Consider the following 18,081-nt stretch of genomic DNA (forward strand, 5'->3'; position numbering starts at 1 on the left):
TTCTACTGTATTTTGCCGCTCGCGTCCGTGTACACACGTTGTTTAATGTCGTTGGTGAGCTGGAAAGCCTGTGTGTGTCCTATGCCTTAGCGGACAGCATGAAACCTACAAAAATAATAAATAACAGCGAGAGAATAATAATAAGAAGTTATTCTCTCTATGCTATTTTTCAATGTTTCAAGTGATGCAGCTGTTTTTTTTTCCCTGTAGGTTTTATAAATTAAAAGTATAAAAGTATAAAAAAAGTATACATTTTTCATAATGTTTAGTGAAATTATTTGGTAGTCTGAGGTGGAATGGGGATTCGGGAAAGGGGGGCAGATTGCATCACCTAATTTCATCGTAACATATAGGCCTGGCCTACAGAAAAGAACATTTATGTTTAATCTATCTAATAGTGTGTTGGGCATACTATACAATGATTTATGGCTTGTCTTTGTTGAATAATACAGAACATAAAGAGCTTTAGATTAGAATTATTTAGATTAGAAATCTAATTAGATTAGATTTAGAATTAGATTATTTTCCAAAATCGTTCAGCCCTAGTGCTAACTACAAAACCATGTGGCTCTAATGCTTTAAAAGTAACGGGACACCAATCTGTAGCCAATTTGTGTTACATCTCTTATGAAAGTAAATCATGCCTTTAAAAGGGTTGCATGCAAATTGTGGGGCACGACAAACTATTGTGTCTTTGGTAATTAAAGTTAATAATTACAAATATTTATTCTGGTGTAGTCTGGTCTGAAGAGTAGAGCCGGCATGTGTGGGTTGCTTCCAGACATAAGGAACAGATCTTGCAAAGGCATGCCAACTGTTTAACCAACACTGATATCATTTTCAGATGTGGATTGTAAGTTTTAGTGTAGATAATAAGGTTTTTTTTTCTCCTCCGCATGCCTTTCCTCTTGCATGTTTCAAGGCAGTTGAGATGGTTGTCTGATGGTGGTCTGATATGACAAGGCCAGCATATCTCCATCTGCGCTCCCCTGTGCCCTGGAGCCGCTGGATTCAGGCCCGTCTGAAATTGATGCTCATCTTTTTAGGCCTCTCTTATCTTACACAATACACCAATAACCATCCTCAGTCTATTTCCCTTTGTGACTAACAAAGCTCTCAGAGCTCTGAATGTGCTTATTACCCATCCCTCTTTTGCTCTCTCCCCTCGCGATCGATTCTTGTTATTTTCTGTCATTATTGTTCTCTCGTTAATCGCCAAACGTGCCGGCCTCTCGCTAGCGGTTCAATAAATGTTTCATCTCTTCTTTCAGTCTGTCATCTCTTTGGCTTTTTTAAGGTTTTTATTTTTAACCTTCTGTGTTTTATGCTTTCTATGATTATTGTGATATTTACTGGGTCGCAAGTTGTCAAATTCGCTTTGTCAAGGGCTTATTGCCTCGCTGGCTTTGTTTGGGTGGAGATGTTTGCATCAACATGTTGTAATCCAGCCTGTATGCCGAGGACGTCATGGAAGAATAAATGTAGAGCCGTTGTTCTCGATCTTTCCTGACAGGGGTTCCTATTACATGTTACCGCCCTTTGAATAAAGAATGGCTTTGTTGCAGTGAGCTTTGTGAAAAAAGTGTTTTGTACCTTTGAATTTATCGTTTTAAAATGTAGTTCACCTTTGGGTTGGTCTGTATTTATTTTACTGATGAAGGTTTCTTTAAACCTGTTGGTAAAATCAATGTTTCTGGTCTTGCAAATGAGCATGTGTCTTGCTCTACAGCTGTTTTGATGTCTGCTAGATCTTTGCCTTTCTATAGTCTGAATCTATAGCATGACCGCATGAACTCCGGCTCACTCCAGACATTTTAGCTTTCATCAAACTGAGAGAGAAATCGATCTGCAGCAGTGCCGGGTTTGATGCCTCGGGCCCTCTGGATGATCTTGTCATGTGTGATTGTGCAGTCAGCTGACAGGAGATTGACTCGTTCAGGGTTACTTGTACTTGAGGCTGTTGGACATGCACAGCTGTCTGTTTCTCTTTTTGTCAATATATCTTCCATCTGGATCATTAAGGTCATGCCTGGGTCCACAGCTGGGCTTCGTACCAGTGATCTCCAGTGGAGTCTCATTTGCTTTCATTTAAATTTTGTGTTACAGAATTAGACTTCTGAACAAGCGAACATTAAGACATAGGTTTTATTTGAGTCTTTAAATTAAACGTTGTGATACTTGTATTTTTTTTTTTTATTGTTTTTGCCATGAAAATAGCCTTCGGTGCTGACATGGCATTAAATAAATATATATACTATACTATTAAATGTTGTGATAGTTCACCCAAAAATGAAAATTTTCATAATTTGCTCACCTCATATTGTTCAAAACTTTATATCTTTATATCTAAAGAGATTTCGATATGGAAGTCAATAGGCTCCAATTTCTTTTGATTCCCAACGTTCTTTAAAATATCTTGTTTTGTGTTTTAGATCAAAAAGAATGTCATACAGGTTTGGAATAACATGAGTGTGCGTAAATGATGACAATTTTCATTTTTGGTTGAACTATCACTTTAAGTAGTAAAAATGGAGGTAGTTTTGACAAGTTCAGTTCATTTCCATAAATCAGTTCAAACTGTTTGTTTTAAGTAATCAACGTTTACGGAAGTGTGGCATTTTATTTATTTATTTATTTAAAATGCATACATTTTAAATATACGTGGGTAAATGTTACTGTAAATTACTGGTAATATTGGTGTGTTTTCTGGTGGTTGTTTAGTGAGAAACATGCTTTTATTTAACTAGATTTTTAAGATGTTTTAGTTGCTACATTTTTAAACCCTTTGAATCTACAAATGGCTGTTAGAATTGATGAATTGGAAACATATTGAAAGAAAAAAAATTTGCCCGAGTATGTGCATGTGTGTGTAATATATGCGCACACAGACACACACACACACGCACAAGTTGAAAGGTTTTACTTGCCAGCCCAACCCAGTTCAGTTCATTTCCATAAATCAGTTCAAACTGTTTGTTTTAAGTAATCAACGTTTACGGAAGTGTGGCATTTTATTTATTTATTTATTTAAAATGCATACATTTTAAATATACGTGGGTAAATGTTACTGTAAATTACTGGTAATATTGGTGTGTTTTCTGGTGGTTGTTTAGTGAGAAACATGCTTTTATTTAACTAGATTTTTAAGATGTTTTAGTTGCTACATTTTTAAACCCTTTGAATCTACAAATGGCTGTTAGAATTGATGAATTGGAAACATATTGAAAGAAAAAAAATTTGCCCGAGTATGTGCATGTGTGTGTAATATATGCGCACACAGACACACACACACACGCACAAGTTGAAAGGTTTTACTTGCCAGCCCCCCCCCCCCTCTCTCTCTCTCTTAAAGAAATCTGTAGGATGTGGTGAGCTAAATGTAGCCTTGTTTTTTTTCCCCCCTCAGGTTTTTGGAGATTTTTATCACTTCAGGCACCGCAGAGTGGTGAAGAGGTCTTTATCAGATCACAGAGGAACACACATTCGTCTGCACACAGAACCTCAGGTATGTGTGAAATGTATAATCTGGATCCGCCTCAGAACAGCCCTTTCCAGACATTTTCCCCCCAACAAACTCAAAGGTTATGTTGACAAATCCTTGACTAAATGAAGCAAAAAGCCAAAATACTGAAGCCATAGAGATCTGAATAGGTCTCAGAGAAAGTACAGAAATGAGTGAATGTTACACTAAAAATAGCTGCTAAAAGGTGCTTTTAAAGGCACTTTAGACACAAAAAATGAGTGTGAAACCTAGAAAGTTACAGAATTTGGAGCATGAGATCTATGTAATCTAATTCAATTTTCTCAATTTATTTGAGAAATTTTAAGATTGCATGGTTACCTTTTTAGGACCAACATTTGGTTCCTACACTCTAAAAAATGCTGGGTTGTTTCAACCCAATTTTGGGTCAAATATGGACTAACCCAACTGTTGGGTTAAAAAGTTAATTTAAAAATGTATCCAAAATTTAACCCAACAGTTGGGTTAGTCCATATTTGACCCAACATTGGGTTGAAACAACCCAGCATTTTTTAGAGTGTAGCTATCGCCCTGTCAGTGGCAGCTTATGCCCACATTTGCAGTCCTACTACCCATTTTATATATATATTTTTAAGTTTGTCTGTTTCAATTTGATGTTCAGTGTTCGTGGCTAGAAAATAAATGTAATTTTATTGCCGAGTGACATGACTTGTCTTAAAGGGACTTTGACTCCAACTAAAGACCCAATCGCTTTTGCAAACGTAAAGAAGCACCAGGACCAGCACACTCAATTTTTAAGTCATTCATCTTTATTTCGCCCGTCATTCTTCAGCACTCTCTTCTTTCTAGTTTTTTTCTTGTCTTCTAAAGAATTGAGGGCAGACGTTTTCGGTTTGTCCAAAAATGTTTTTTTCTCTTTTCCCAACTGTTTCTAGAAACCTTGCTGGTTTATGTTCCAATGTTTGACTTGTCTCCTCTGAACGTTGTTGTGAATCTTTCCGTTCGCACCCTCACATGCTGTTCTCGTGAAACCTATAAATCAAAACTCCTCAGTTTCCTCCCCTGTGCATGTTCCTCTTAAGAACACCAAATAAAACTCTTTTGGTTTCTCTTGTCACAGGTTTGAAATACGAGCATTTAAAGTTGAGTTGCTCACTATGTGTCAACCTGACATCTGCGGACATTCACTACATCCTCAGTATTTGCCGCTTAACTGCTTTTCTGGTCCAGATGTTGAGTTCTGATGTGGCATGAAACACAAACCCTGCAATTTTAATGCCAGAGGACTGCTAAGGGCTAGAAACCCCCTTAATGGAAATCACGGACTGGACCCGTATGGCCCATTACTCACTTTCTAGAGGGGGTTAAAAAGTCCATCTTGTAACATGGCTGCAGCGCCATGCTTCATCAGTGCGAATGGCCTCCAGGAGCAGAGCGACTTCCCTCGAGATGGGAAAAGCACTCCATTGTCCGGTGTTCAGTAGTGATGAGGTGTGTGAATAATGAACCTACCTGGGTGCCAACACAATGATGGAGAGTCAATGCACACAGCCCGGTTTGATTCATTTGTCCATCTCGGATTCATTTCTAGAAAGTTGCTTTTGTTCATGAGCGCTAAATGATTAGTCCTTGAGGTACAACGGTGCTGGTTTTCCTCTTAAATTTCATGCATTGAATGCGTTGTCAAAGTCATCAGTCTTTTGGGAATTGCATAAGATATGCTGGAGGCTTTTTTAAAAACTTGTTTCTAAGTATAGATTGGAATTCATAGTTGCTATTTTTTATTGTTGTACACCTTCCCCATCTTTCAGAGATTATTTCAAAATCACATGTTGTATATTTTTTGTCACTATTTCTTACTTATCTGTTCTAGCCTGTACATATTTATATATTGAAAAATGTCTTCTAGCTTGTACTTTCTTCTTTCTTTCTTCAAGAAAAATGTCTTACTTCTAGCCTCTGTTATACTCATGCTACTGCGACCTTGCTTCGCTTTTTTGTATTTCTCATTTGTCAGTTGTTTTTATAAAAGTAGAGATGATTTTGTCGTTGTGTCTGTTAACACCCACTCGCCAAGTGAACCAACACCCTCTGATTCTCCAATGATTGTGGAACTGTTATGATTAGTCAAACTGAAAATCTGGAAAAACTGAATAGTGAGCTGTAGAATTGCCAAATTACAACTCCAGCCACATATTTAAGATAAAAATGCAAATAAGAATGCAAAACCTGTGCATTCAAATTTAAGATGTGTAGTGAGCACTAGCAACCAGTTCAAATAATCCAGTAATAGTCAATATTGTAACTGCACCACTTGCTGAACACCGGTAAACTAAAGTGCTTTAATAGCAGTTTAATTAATTTACCCAAATTCGTCCTGTATCCTTAAGAAGGTAAATAAATGCACAACATAAACATAATATTACAACTTGTTTCTGCCCAACATGATACAAATCCATCATGAAATTAACTGTACTGCTGGTAAGTCGCATTGAATATGATATTTTTTTAACAACACACTGAAATGTGACAATCACTAAAGCGTTAAATAAATCATTATTACGGTAGTGTTTTGTTTGTAACATTAGCTAGTATTTCATGAGCAGTTTTCATGATTTTGTTGATACATGTTTGAATTAATATATAAAATGTGTAAATATTTAGTTTATTTTTTTCATTCTCATAAACTAAAATAATATTCAGGGTAATATATCTGTAATATTCAGTGCTATTTTGGTCAAATTAGAGTTGATTAAAGTGAATAAATACGATATGACAAAATATTGACTAAATTTTAAAGGATGTTTTCGAAATACTAGACATACTAGGACTAAAAAATGATGTGAAAATTAACACCGGAACTGGATTAAATCTCTTGAATCTTTTGATTTATTTAATTTTAGGAATTTCAGTTTTAAAATAAAGGTATTTTAACAGGTACTTTTATTTGTTTTTACCATTTTTTTTTTTGCGCCATCTTGTGGACTGTTCATTTTAAAATCATGTAACTGAAAAGTCATTAGAACATAATTATATTATTTCAGTGAAAATTTTCATTTTTCAAACTATTGGCAGCCCTTGTGGGATTCCTTTGCAGTTGTCTTCACATTGTGTGGCTGCTCGTTTAGATGAAAAGATTGACCTCTGTTTAACTTTGTAGGATCGTCAATGGTCACTGTCGCTCAGATGGCAGCAGAAGGTTGACTCATTTAAAGGGGTCATATGATGCTATTTTAAAGATCATTATTTTGTGTATTTGGTGTAACAGAATATGTTGACTTTAAAATGATTGACTTCTGGTCATTTTGATGATACAAATGGCTATAACGGTGAAGGAAATCGCTCTTTGTGAAATGAAACCCGCAGCTGTGTGAAGATGTTGCCCTTGTAAAGTGTGTTGGTCCTGTTGCCTGCCCTCTCAGCGGGTTCCTGTGGCATTTCCCCTCACTGCCCTGCTCCACTTCCTGTTGTTGAATTCTTTCGCTCCCTTCAGCTTCAGAAAGAGCAACCTTTTGAGCCCTGTTTTATCACAAACAATTGTGGCTATTGACAAATTTGGAATGCTAATAGTAATTACTTTTATACTATGCAGTCTTCATGCATTTTTTACATCGATTTTTTTCTGATAAATAACATGCAGTATGTGCAAGTTCCATATTATACTGCACGTCATGTAAATCTCATAAATTATATACAAAGAAAGAGCGTGCATTAGTCTTAATGGTTCAATGTTTTCTGCAAATATGATTTAAGCAATTTACTTTATTATCTGCATTTCCAGTTAAGATATTCCAGATCACTTCCATCCGGACTCCATTTATAGTCAAGATTTTATCAAAACTCTCTGTTCTGTATCACTCAGTCCATCTTCATAGCTTCAGAAATCAATTTCCTATTTCCGAGTCCTTTGGCAGCATTCATATTCTCTTTGAAACACATTTGGCACAAGTCAAAACATCAGAGCTGTCATAGATGAAGCAACAGAAGCGCTTATGTGTGCTACTTTTTTAATTACCGTATTACTCTTGCTAATTAATCAGCAGGGGGAAAAGTGATATAATGTTTAGACAACATGTCTAGCCCCAATAACTTGCCAAGCAGATAGCCTCAGATCTTAATGCGGCTTCCTATCAGCACAGTTTTTCATGCATTTTTTTTTTTCCCAGTGATAACATCAGTGGGTCTTGCATGTTCAAAAAGATCTTAACACAAAGAATGTAAAATTATCTACTTCAAAACTTTAAATACGTTATTTGAAGCTTTTTATTGTTTTATTTTTATATTTTATTTTATTTATTATTGCCTTTTTTTATTATTTGAAATTGTTTTTTGTTTCAACTTTTCAAAGATCTTTTCATACCTAGCACAAATGATGTGGGTTAAAGGCTATAGTTTTAATCTTGGGGTTAGGAATGTGAATAAATACCCAAAAGCCCAAGTATAAGCAATATTAACCATAATACTAAACCGAAAGTGTTGCGGGAAATGTTTGATTTTGTCAATCAAGTCAAACAAAGAATCTCTGACAACATGACCTAAACTTTGAACAGCTGTCAGTACACAAATGAATAGGTTGATTATTAACTAATTTACCTGAATAAAGCAGATATAGAGCATTTCTGTCAATTATATGATGATTTGCTGGTAAATTTCGTCATGACGGCGTGACCTTGAGGTTACATTGAGTGGTGGGTCAAATGTGTCCTGGTTGTTCTTAAGGGCTGTGAACATCCCAGCTGGCCTGTCATTCTTTTTCTGACCACTCGCTTTACTTTCCTGTCACATCTGTCCATTTCATCCACTAAAAGTCATTCTAGACAGTGAGCAGTGAGCTCTGGCATGAGCAGTGCTGAGCTGTCAATCACATAATCTGCTACCGTCTGCGTTTTCTGCCCCGCTGCAACTGTCTCTGCCCTAGAGAAACGGCTTCCCGTCGTTCAACAGGCCTCTCTGTCTCTGTGTTGAGTGGAGGAGGATTGTGAGGAGACCGAGAACAGGACTGTGTGTGTCCGTCAGCAGCTTTCGTCAGCACATGAAATCAAAATTGACCATATTTACTATAATGTATTGTACAAATTTCATCATTACTTGTTATTCTTTCGTCAAAATGCATGAACTTTCTCCCTTTTCTGCTGACATTACCAAGGCTTCATGGCCTGGGAAAATTATATTAAGCAATAAAATTAAATCCTGCCCTTATAGTTCAGTGTTCATATTATTAGTGAAACTGAATATTGTGTTTCACACAAGCATGTCACGTTACAGAAGATAGATGCTTTTTGAATGGAGTTTCACATATTTTTACCCATGTTTAATTGCGTCGTGCAGATTTGGTGCCATTATTATTACTGCTAATGATCCATTGATTTTCATTAAAAACAACTTATTCTGGATCTGATGGAAAGGAAACCTTGGAAACAAATACTTCACATATGTCTCTGACTGTTTGTTTGTTTGTTTCTCAAGGTAATGTGGGCGGAACAGCAGGTGGTGAAACGAAGAAAGAAGAGGGATATTTACTATGAGCCGACCGATCCGAAGTTTGCACAGCAGTGGTACTTGGTGAGTAAATAGCTCATCTGTTTGTTTGTGCGCACATGTTTGTGTGTGTTCGTGAACGGTTTGTTCATTTGCAAGCACGATACCTCCCGCTCAGATCGGATGGTTTGGGTGGGCTGTTGTAATGTTCTGTTTGGATTCATAGGACTCTGTTCCTTTTGCCCCTATTAAATGGGACATTGTGTAACAGTGAACTTGTTGCCATTATGGTCATCCGGTGGAGCTTAAAGTTTAATCAGCCGGTTGTGATTTGGCTCTTCGGAAACATTCCAGACGTGCTGGCCTTCACTCTCCATCAGTCTTCATACATATCCTCTCCTTTGATGACAGTCCTTCTGTGCCACTGTTTTGAAGTGGCCATATTCATTTGAAATAACATGACTGTTTATATGCACAATTTTATATGCAAAATAATTTCATTGTAATTGCAGATTTTGAATGTACTGTATTCAGTTTCAGCTCTGCAGTTTGATGAAAATTCACATTTGCATGAGCAATGAGCAGCATGTGGTGTCACTGTCAACACTACCAAAATAGCAATAAAATATGAAGAAAAGCAATGCTGAGAAAGCGGCCGAGTCAGCTGACTAAACATGTGCATGACTACTAGGGTTGGGTACCGAACTCGGTACTTTTAAGGGTACCGACCGAATTGCGTCGGTACTACCGAGTACCGATTCACATTAAATCAATCGGTGCCAAATTTCGGTACCTGAGAACGCATCTGGGCGCATACGCTACAGAGAGAGAAAGAGAAGACCCTGTGACGTGAGGTCACCCCTGCAACTCGTGGGACCAACCGAATTGCGTCGGTACTTCCGAGTACCGATTCACGTTAAATCAATAGGTGCCAAATTTCGGTAGCTGAGAATGCATCTGGGCGCATACGCTACAGAGAGAGAAAGAGAAGACCCTGTGACGTGAGGTCACCCCTGCAACTCGTTCAAACAGCACACAGGGCAAGTCGAAATGTTCTGAAGTGTGGTTACATTTCTAGGGCCATATGGTTTCTGCAAAAACGCAGATGGGATCGCGGAGTCCATTCATAAAAACGTAATTTACTCTATTTCTTTATTACGCGAAATGCCACGGAATTCTTCCATTTTGGACGAATAAATCAAAAGTAGCCACTGCCACTTAATTCGAATCGCGATATGAACTAGTGTCTGTGAATATTAAAATGCAAAAAGACGGTTTAAATATGTTTTTTTTAATGGAATATTCACACAATTTTTCTTCCATGTATTAATTTCAACAGTAAACCTCAGTTTGTTTGCCAAAAAATAAAAGGGTTTAATTTTCATTTGATTTTCAGAAAAATTAAAACGAATTTCTGGAAAAAAAAAAAAGAAAGAAAGAGAGAAAAAGTTTGTAGAGCCCTATTGTTCAAAATGTTGAAATTGAGACTTTTGGACTTATTTTTTCACTGAAATAAATATCCACCGTTACGGATGTGACATTTGCAGTCAAAACCTGAAATAGGTATAAATTATATTTAGGTACCGTACCGGTTAAAATGTGAACGGTACCCAACCCTAATGACTACCTGTTTGTTACTTGAAAAGACAATTAGAAGAAGTGTCCCAATTCTGTCTTGTGTAAATATTAGCCGCTTCTAACAAGACATCTCCGGATGAGAGTATGTGCACAAGTATCTCTCTCTTTGTTCAAAGTATATTTGAGTCCTATTGTAAATGTAGTCTGATTGAAAGGTATATATGGCATTTATCGTTCTATTATTATTCAAGATCTGCACCATCTCTTTTAATTGGATAGAAATTTCATTTAGATTGCCTCAATTGATCTTTTTTCCCAATTGAGGTGTTTACGAAGGCTTTTTCATATCGAGCTAATATTCAGATTATTAATGGATTCTTTGGCTGCTAATATTGATGAGTTGCTCTCTGTCAGCTATGATTCAAGATGATGGTTGTAGAATGCTTATGTATCAGCTCTGATACTGTAATATCGACCGTAAGGCTACAGACAATATTTACAATTATTTGTCATTCCTTCCTCACAGTCTCCTGTTATCTCGATACTTTTACTATTAATAAGACCTTTGAATTAATGTGCTCTTTTTAAAGACTTAATGATAATTTACAGGTCTGTTCAAGGCCACGAAAGAAAGAAAGAGAGAAAGAAAGAAAGAAAGAGAAATAAAGAATGAATGAATTTATGTATTTATTTATTTTTGCTTATTTATAAAATATATTTCTAATATTAAATCTAAATATATTTATTTATTTATTGAAGTAGTTATTAGGAGTCCCTACATCCTTCATGTCTCTCATTTATGAGAATCTTGCAGTGTAATGAGAATCGTTAATTTGTGTTTAGTCATTGCTCAGTCATTCTGCGTTCAGTGGTGATTCACCAGACCTGTACGTTTTGTTCCAGCTAATGAACCAAGGAGACAATAGATGCTTTTTCTCACATTTTGGGGAAATGTCATGACTTTGAAAAAACAATAAAATTGTAGTCTGGGCTCCAATCCTTTCTCAGCACATTTTTCCCCTCTTCACGGCAGCGTTATCAATCATGTTTATCAGTAAAACGGTTAGAATCCACTCAATAACATTTCCGCAGAATGGAATGCAGAGAAAGTTTCGCTGCAATTGCAACAGTTGACTGAAGGTCATCAGCGACAATTTATCAACCTCACAGCCATTATTACTGGACCTTTGAGGCGAAATTGCATCATTTTGCCTGATGTAGGCTTAAGAAATAAACTCTCAGTTCTCTTCGTTTGACTTATCCTGGACAATCCCAGGATAAGCAGGAGAGCATCATTTTGGGGTCATCAGACCTGACAGCACCTTTCTGGCTTCAATTTCTCCCTGCGACCTCCCTGGGGAAGAGAGCAGTGACCCTGTGACCAAAATGAAAGTCCAAGAAGCCATGCAGCGAAATGAATTAAATTTTCTGTTCAGATAAACTCAGGTGGCCATGTTCATTTCTGCACTGGAGTGGAGTGGGAGGGCAGATCTCTGTGGTCTGACAGTGGGTGGGTGGATGGTCAGCCTGACAGCGCTCTTGGCTCGGCTACCAGTCATTTCTCAACAAGTTTGGATGTTTGTTTTTGTTACAGTGATCTTATGTTCACCTCGGCTGCATTTATTTGATCAAAAATACAGTAAAAACAGTAATATTGTGATATTACATTGTTAAAATGTTTTTCTATTTTATAATATTTAACTCTGTAATGTATTCCTGTGATGCAAAGCTGCATTTTCAGCATCAGTAGTCTTAAATGTCACGTGATCCTTCAGAAATCATTTCAATATGCTGATTTGTTGCCCAATAAGCATATATTATTATCAATGTTGAAAACATTTATTCTCACCAAGGCCACATTTATTTTATCAAAAATACAGTAAAAACAGTAATACTTTTTCCCACAAAGTATTAAGCAGCAAAACATTTTCAACTGTGATAAAAAGAAATAAGAAATCTTGAGCACCAAATCAGCATATTAGAATGATTTAATGGCAATGGCTGCTGAAAATTGCCATCACAGGAATAAATAAAATTTTAAAACATTATATTAAAAATTTTAAATGATAATAATATTTCACAATATAACTGTTTTTACGGTCTTTTGATCAAATAAATGCAGTTTTGTTAATATAAGATGACTTTGGAAAAAAAAAAATGTTGTGAATGGTAGTGTATGTTCTCTTTTAAGTTAACATTTTTGAATAATTCAGTAATTACATATTTTTATTTATTTTTCCTCAAAATAAAATAAAATTAAATTAAATTAAAATCTGGCATCAATGCAAAAACTGCTTAATTCATATATTAGCTCAGGTGTGAAAATAACAAAATTGTGTAATATAAATTCAATATAAACAGTACAGTAAAAGCGCTACTATCTACACATCAAGAGGACAGCAAGCAAACCATAAACGCGATACCTGAGGTTACAGTGCAGTATGTGAAGGGCAGTATGAAGTGTGTCAGGGCACTGCTATAACCGAGACATGAAATTGTGAAGGCATATTCTAGATTTTCAGCATCCTTCATGCCTAGAACAGGAGGCCATGTGGTATTGAGGTAACGGCAGACTGCAGCCTTGAATCAGAGAGCTGATGTGAGCTTCAAAAGTGAAAGATTTGTGAAAGATGATCCTCAAAACATGATCCTTAAGCACTGGTTGATGTTCAGCATCAGCGGAGTAGTTAGCAGGAGGGAAGTGGCGTCTATGCTGATCTGTTCTTTCTCTTATTTTCCATTCAGTACAACGAAGATCATCGTGACCTCAACGTGAAGGACGCCTGGAAGCAGGGTTTTACTGGACAAGGCGTCGTCGTGTCCATATTGGATGATGGAATTGAAAAAAAACACCCAGATCTGATTCAAAACTATGTGAGTTTGAATAAACAACTATTATATATAACCCAAAACAAAATAACTTCACTAAATGTTTCTTACATATTCTCAGGATCCAGATGCTAGCTATGATGTTAATGATGGCGACCCAGACCCTCAGCCTCGATACACCCAACTCAATGATAACAGGTACTCAATGCGTATTTACTGTAATCTGTAAACCTAGTTTAGGTCCCCTAAGCAAACCCAGCGATTTACGGGCCGTTGGCAGCTCAAACTGTTATTTGTTTTTCCAGTCTTAGCCAGCACTGTATTTTGTGCCTAGGCATGAAACTCCTGGCATAAAACTAGCTGAAGTATGAATACTACTATACATTTACTGCTTTACTTAATGGGGCCAAAGGTTTCCCCTGCAGAGTGGAGATTGGCGCAGGAATACATGGCCTGCAATATAGTGTGATTAGTGCTGTAGCCGTAACCCATTTGTGTTGGACAGGAACTGCTTTTGCTAATGAGGTTTTTTTGCCTATCCAGTAAGCAAATGGTAGTGCTATCGTTTTCAGAATCACGATCTGCAATTATGATTTTCGTTCATCATTCATTTGTTGCACCATTTACAAATTTAATGGTGTTACACATGGTCACTTTTGGCCAGATGCAGTTTAATATGTAAATGAGTTAATACATATTTTCCTGCAAAAAATGCTGCGGTTTATGTGAATTATCTCAGCAAAGATGCAAAACATGCAACTAAAGAAGTTACTTGATATATTAATGCATTGACCGTTCACACTGACTGCGATTGAAATGTATCATAGCTGGTGATCGTACACGACTGCAGCGGTTTTCTTTTCACACATATCCTACAGTACGTAGGGTCATATCTTCCAGGCGAAAGCATATTTTTACAGAAAGTTAAATTCATTTATATGTAATACTCTTGAGACTAGTGTGCAGGTTGTAGCAGTAGGCAGCATCTTTCTCTGGCTGTTTTCTGTGTTGTGTGTTTTTTGCTGCTGGGAAATTAGTTTCTCTGTGATTGATGTGTTGTGAGTTTAGTTCTCTCCATGGATTGTGTTTTGTTGTCTTGGTAATGGCCATCCACAACACCGGCCATTTTTATGGCCTAGTTCATAAATCAACAGAGATTTAGGTTGAATTGTGAAGAAACAATGATGGTGTTGAGAATGGGTTACTTTAAAGAAATAGTTCACCCAGAAATGAACATCATGTCATTCTGAGCTTGTATGATGTTTTCTTTTTGTGGAATACCATAATTTGTAAAGAATCTTCACACAGTTAATACTGAACTTGGACGGTCAGGCTCCAAAAAAACAAAACATCTAAAATAGATTTAGTATGAAATGTATAAAAATGTATATAAAATTAGTCCATATGGCACTATATTTCATATCTAGGATCAGGTCTAGGATCTAAGATCTATAGATCTATCAAAGATCTATGGCTTTGGAGAAATGAATTAGAATATATATATATGAAGTGATTTTTCATGTGTTTTTTGATCCAGCCAACTTGAGGTCGTTGTATTGATTCTATGGAACAAATAACAGCATAAAAGTTTCGAGTGACATGAAGGTTAGCAAATGATGAAAGAATGGTCATTTCTTTGTGTGAACTATACCTTTATACGCTCAGGTTTGTTCATCACCACCCCTCCAAACTGAATCAAACCCATAACATTTTACAAAGCGAGACTTTGCTATGGCTAACGATCACGGCTAAACTCTGTTGTCATTTAATGATGAGTTGAAGAGTTGAACTCTGGTCTGTCCTTATTTCACTTTGGGATTTTCCTCATTCGTCCTTTTTTTTGGGATACCAGCCAAAGAGCCGTTTTTATCTTGAGGCTAACCATGATTAGTGATGACAGGCAGAAAAGCGTATAGTTACGAGTGGGTTGAAATCAAAGGTCTTGGGCTGAATGGCACGGCTTTGTAGTTTTTAGAGGGGCTGTCCCATGTTCCCCTAATGGAAGTACCCCACAGCGCATGTCATGTTGGCGTGACTCCTATAATGGGCGCTAATGAAATGACATCTTTGGCGCTAGTTGAAATGTGATCAAGTTTGACTTTTAAAACATTTCGTAAATGATTTTGCAACACAGAAACACTTTCGTAGTCACTATAAAGCATTAAAGATCAGTTAAAATGTCTCTATCTGATAATGCAAAGACAGCAGGAGATACATTAGTAGCAGTAGTTCAATAGCTGTAGCAATTTTGCTCGTCCTACACGTTATTTAGCTGCCATGTTTTCTTCTGACCCCTGCTGTGAAATTCCCCTTCTTGAATCCGCTACTTTTTTTTTCTCCAGAAACCCATCTCTTTTTGTCGCTTTTTGTCTAGCATGTTGCACTCCATATGGGTGTTTTACCGTTGCACTGATCTAGTTCTTGCATCTTTTACCACAGAACCACAAAGCTGGTTTCAGGTTTGCAACAGTAGCAGGGAACATTTACGAACACTTTCAGTTCTCAAGCACTGAATGTCACCAGCCTGTATGTGTTTATGTATATGCATATGTACAATATAAAATCATTGCAAATGCATAGTGTATATATTATCAATTTAGCAATTTTTTTTTATAATCAGCTGCAAAATTATTGCAAATCATACAATATATGCATATGTTGCTATGTAATGATTTGCAGTTATTTTGTGGCTATTGTTTTTAATCAGCCAAAAAATGATTGCAAATCATTTATATGGTTTTGTATTGTACAAAAAATATATATATTTAAATTTTTTAAGTTAAATTGATTTACTTTTTTTTTAATTCGGCCATTTAGTTCCAAATTTGCCATTTAAACAATTCATACTCATGGTACTCAGAACAAGAAATATGTAGATAAATATATTTTTAGACTGCTATGTAATGTTTTATTGGTGCATAAACATAATAGGCACAATATGAGAGAGAAGACAGAAATATGTAGTGTTAAGTCAAGCAGAACATCTCGGCAAGTGAGGTTATGTATTGTTTTATTGGTGCATAAACATAATAGTTTTCCCCTTGTGTTAATTTAGTGAAAAACGGTGCAAAACTTAACATGTTTATTAACTATATTTTAATTCTGTTTTATGTTTTGTATTAAACATTTCAATTCTTGGCTATAGTGGCTTTTTGGGTGAAACAATGTCTTCTTATTAAAGCTTTTATCTGTTTCTAAATTCTTATGTTTTTTATGTTTATATTGATATTTTTGTCAAATATCTTCGAAGGGTGACAAATATTGACATCTACTGTATCCCCCAGCCCTAGTGTTTGTATTGTGTGCATTTTAGCCTGCCTTTCTCAGTGTCAGATCTGGATTTTCTGTAAAACATCCGTTTATCAGTGCTCCAGCAATCCTTGGTCATGTTGTAAAGTGACTAAATAATGCATTACGCATTTTGAATTCCTAAGTGCGTTTCCACAGAAGTGGGGCAGGTTGAGTCAGTGTGGTGTTTCAGAAGAAACTTGAGCTGTGGCGAGAAGTGTTGAAGCCACATTAATGCCTTTCTGTTCATACTTTCATCTCTGAACAGTACTTTTTCCTAAAACAGTTATTGTTTTTTGTAATTTCATACTTTTGCTCTGAAAAAGTGAATAACGTTATTTTTGCCTAGAAATTATCTTTTTTCTGCTATTTTTAAGATATTTGTGTACATTTTTGCATACGACAACATTTAAAAAAAAATGATGTCTTTCATATAATAATTAGTCAGCTGGCTTTTAAAGGGGTCCTATTGTGCTCTTTTACAAAGTCTTGATTTTGTTTTGGGCGTGTACTAGAACAGGCTCTAATACTAGGATCGAAAAACACATTATTTTTCACATATTTTACATTATTATAACACCTCTCTCCCCAGTCTGGCATGAACGGCTCGAATAGTTCCTGTATCAAATGAAGGCCGACATCTACTGTATCCCCCAGCCCTAGTGTTTGTATTGTGTGCATTTTAGCCTGCCTTTCTCAGTGTCAGATCTGGATTTTCTGTAAAACATCCGTTTATCAGTGCTCCAGCAATCCTTGGTCATGTTGTAAAGTGACTAAATAATGCATTACGCATTTTGAATTCCTAAGTGCGTTTCCACAGAAGTGGGGCAGGTTGAGTCAGTGTGGTGTTTCAGAAGAAACTTGAGCTGTGGCGAGAAGTGTTGAAGCCACATTAATGCCTTTCTGTTCATACTTTCATCTCTGAACAGTACTTTTTCCTAAAACAGTTATTGTTTTTTGTAATTTCATACTTTTGCTCTGAAAAAGTGAATAACGTTATTTTTGCCTAGAAATTATCTTTTTTCTGCTATTTTTAAGATATTTGTGTACATTTTGCATACGACAACATTTAAAAAAAAAATGATGTCTTTCATATAATAATTAGTCAGCTGGCTTTTAAAGGGGTCCTGTTGTGCTCTTTTACAAAGTCTTGATTTTGTTTTGGGCGTGTACTAGAACAGGCTCTAATACTAGGATCGAAAAACACATTATTTTTCACATATTTTACATTATTATAACACCTCTCTCCCCAGTCTGGCATGAACGGCTCGAATAGTTTTAAGAGAGCGAGAGTCTTGCATACCACGCTGAATCGACGCGCTTCCATATTCTTTGTTGTATTTTCCTGTGTTCATTTAGAATTATTCAGCTTTTAAGAACAAGCAGAAGATATGCCGGTTTCTCGGCAGTGGGCGGAGCTAATGCGC

The 18,081-nt window shown here is 36.4% G+C and overlaps 1 protein-coding gene across 4 annotated transcripts in view; it reads left to right on the forward strand.

Moving 5' to 3' along the window:
- The window catches only part of LOC107685214 (furin-1-like), a 117,859-nt gene that overhangs the window by 52,938 nt on the left and 46,840 nt on the right, over nucleotides 1-18,081 (forward strand). For 3 of the 4 annotated variants that reach the window (XM_016481732.1, XM_016481731.1, XM_016481730.1), the window contains exons 3-6: nucleotides 3,407-3,505; nucleotides 8,948-9,043; nucleotides 13,283-13,411; nucleotides 13,488-13,564. In XM_016481732.1, the coding sequence (XP_016337218.1) occupies nucleotides 3,407-3,505; nucleotides 8,948-9,043; nucleotides 13,283-13,411; nucleotides 13,488-13,564 (401 nt within the window). The remainder of the gene's footprint in view (nucleotides 1-3,406; nucleotides 3,506-8,947; nucleotides 9,044-13,282; nucleotides 13,412-13,487; nucleotides 13,565-18,081) is intronic. The other variant, XM_016481733.1, reaches the window with a different exon arrangement.

This window comes from Sinocyclocheilus anshuiensis, unplaced genomic scaffold, assembly GCF_001515605.1.
Source record: "Sinocyclocheilus anshuiensis isolate Anshui unplaced genomic scaffold, SAMN03320099.WGS_v1.1 scaffold333, whole genome shotgun sequence".
Classification (NCBI taxonomy): Eukaryota; Metazoa; Chordata; class Actinopteri; order Cypriniformes; family Cyprinidae; genus Sinocyclocheilus; species Sinocyclocheilus anshuiensis.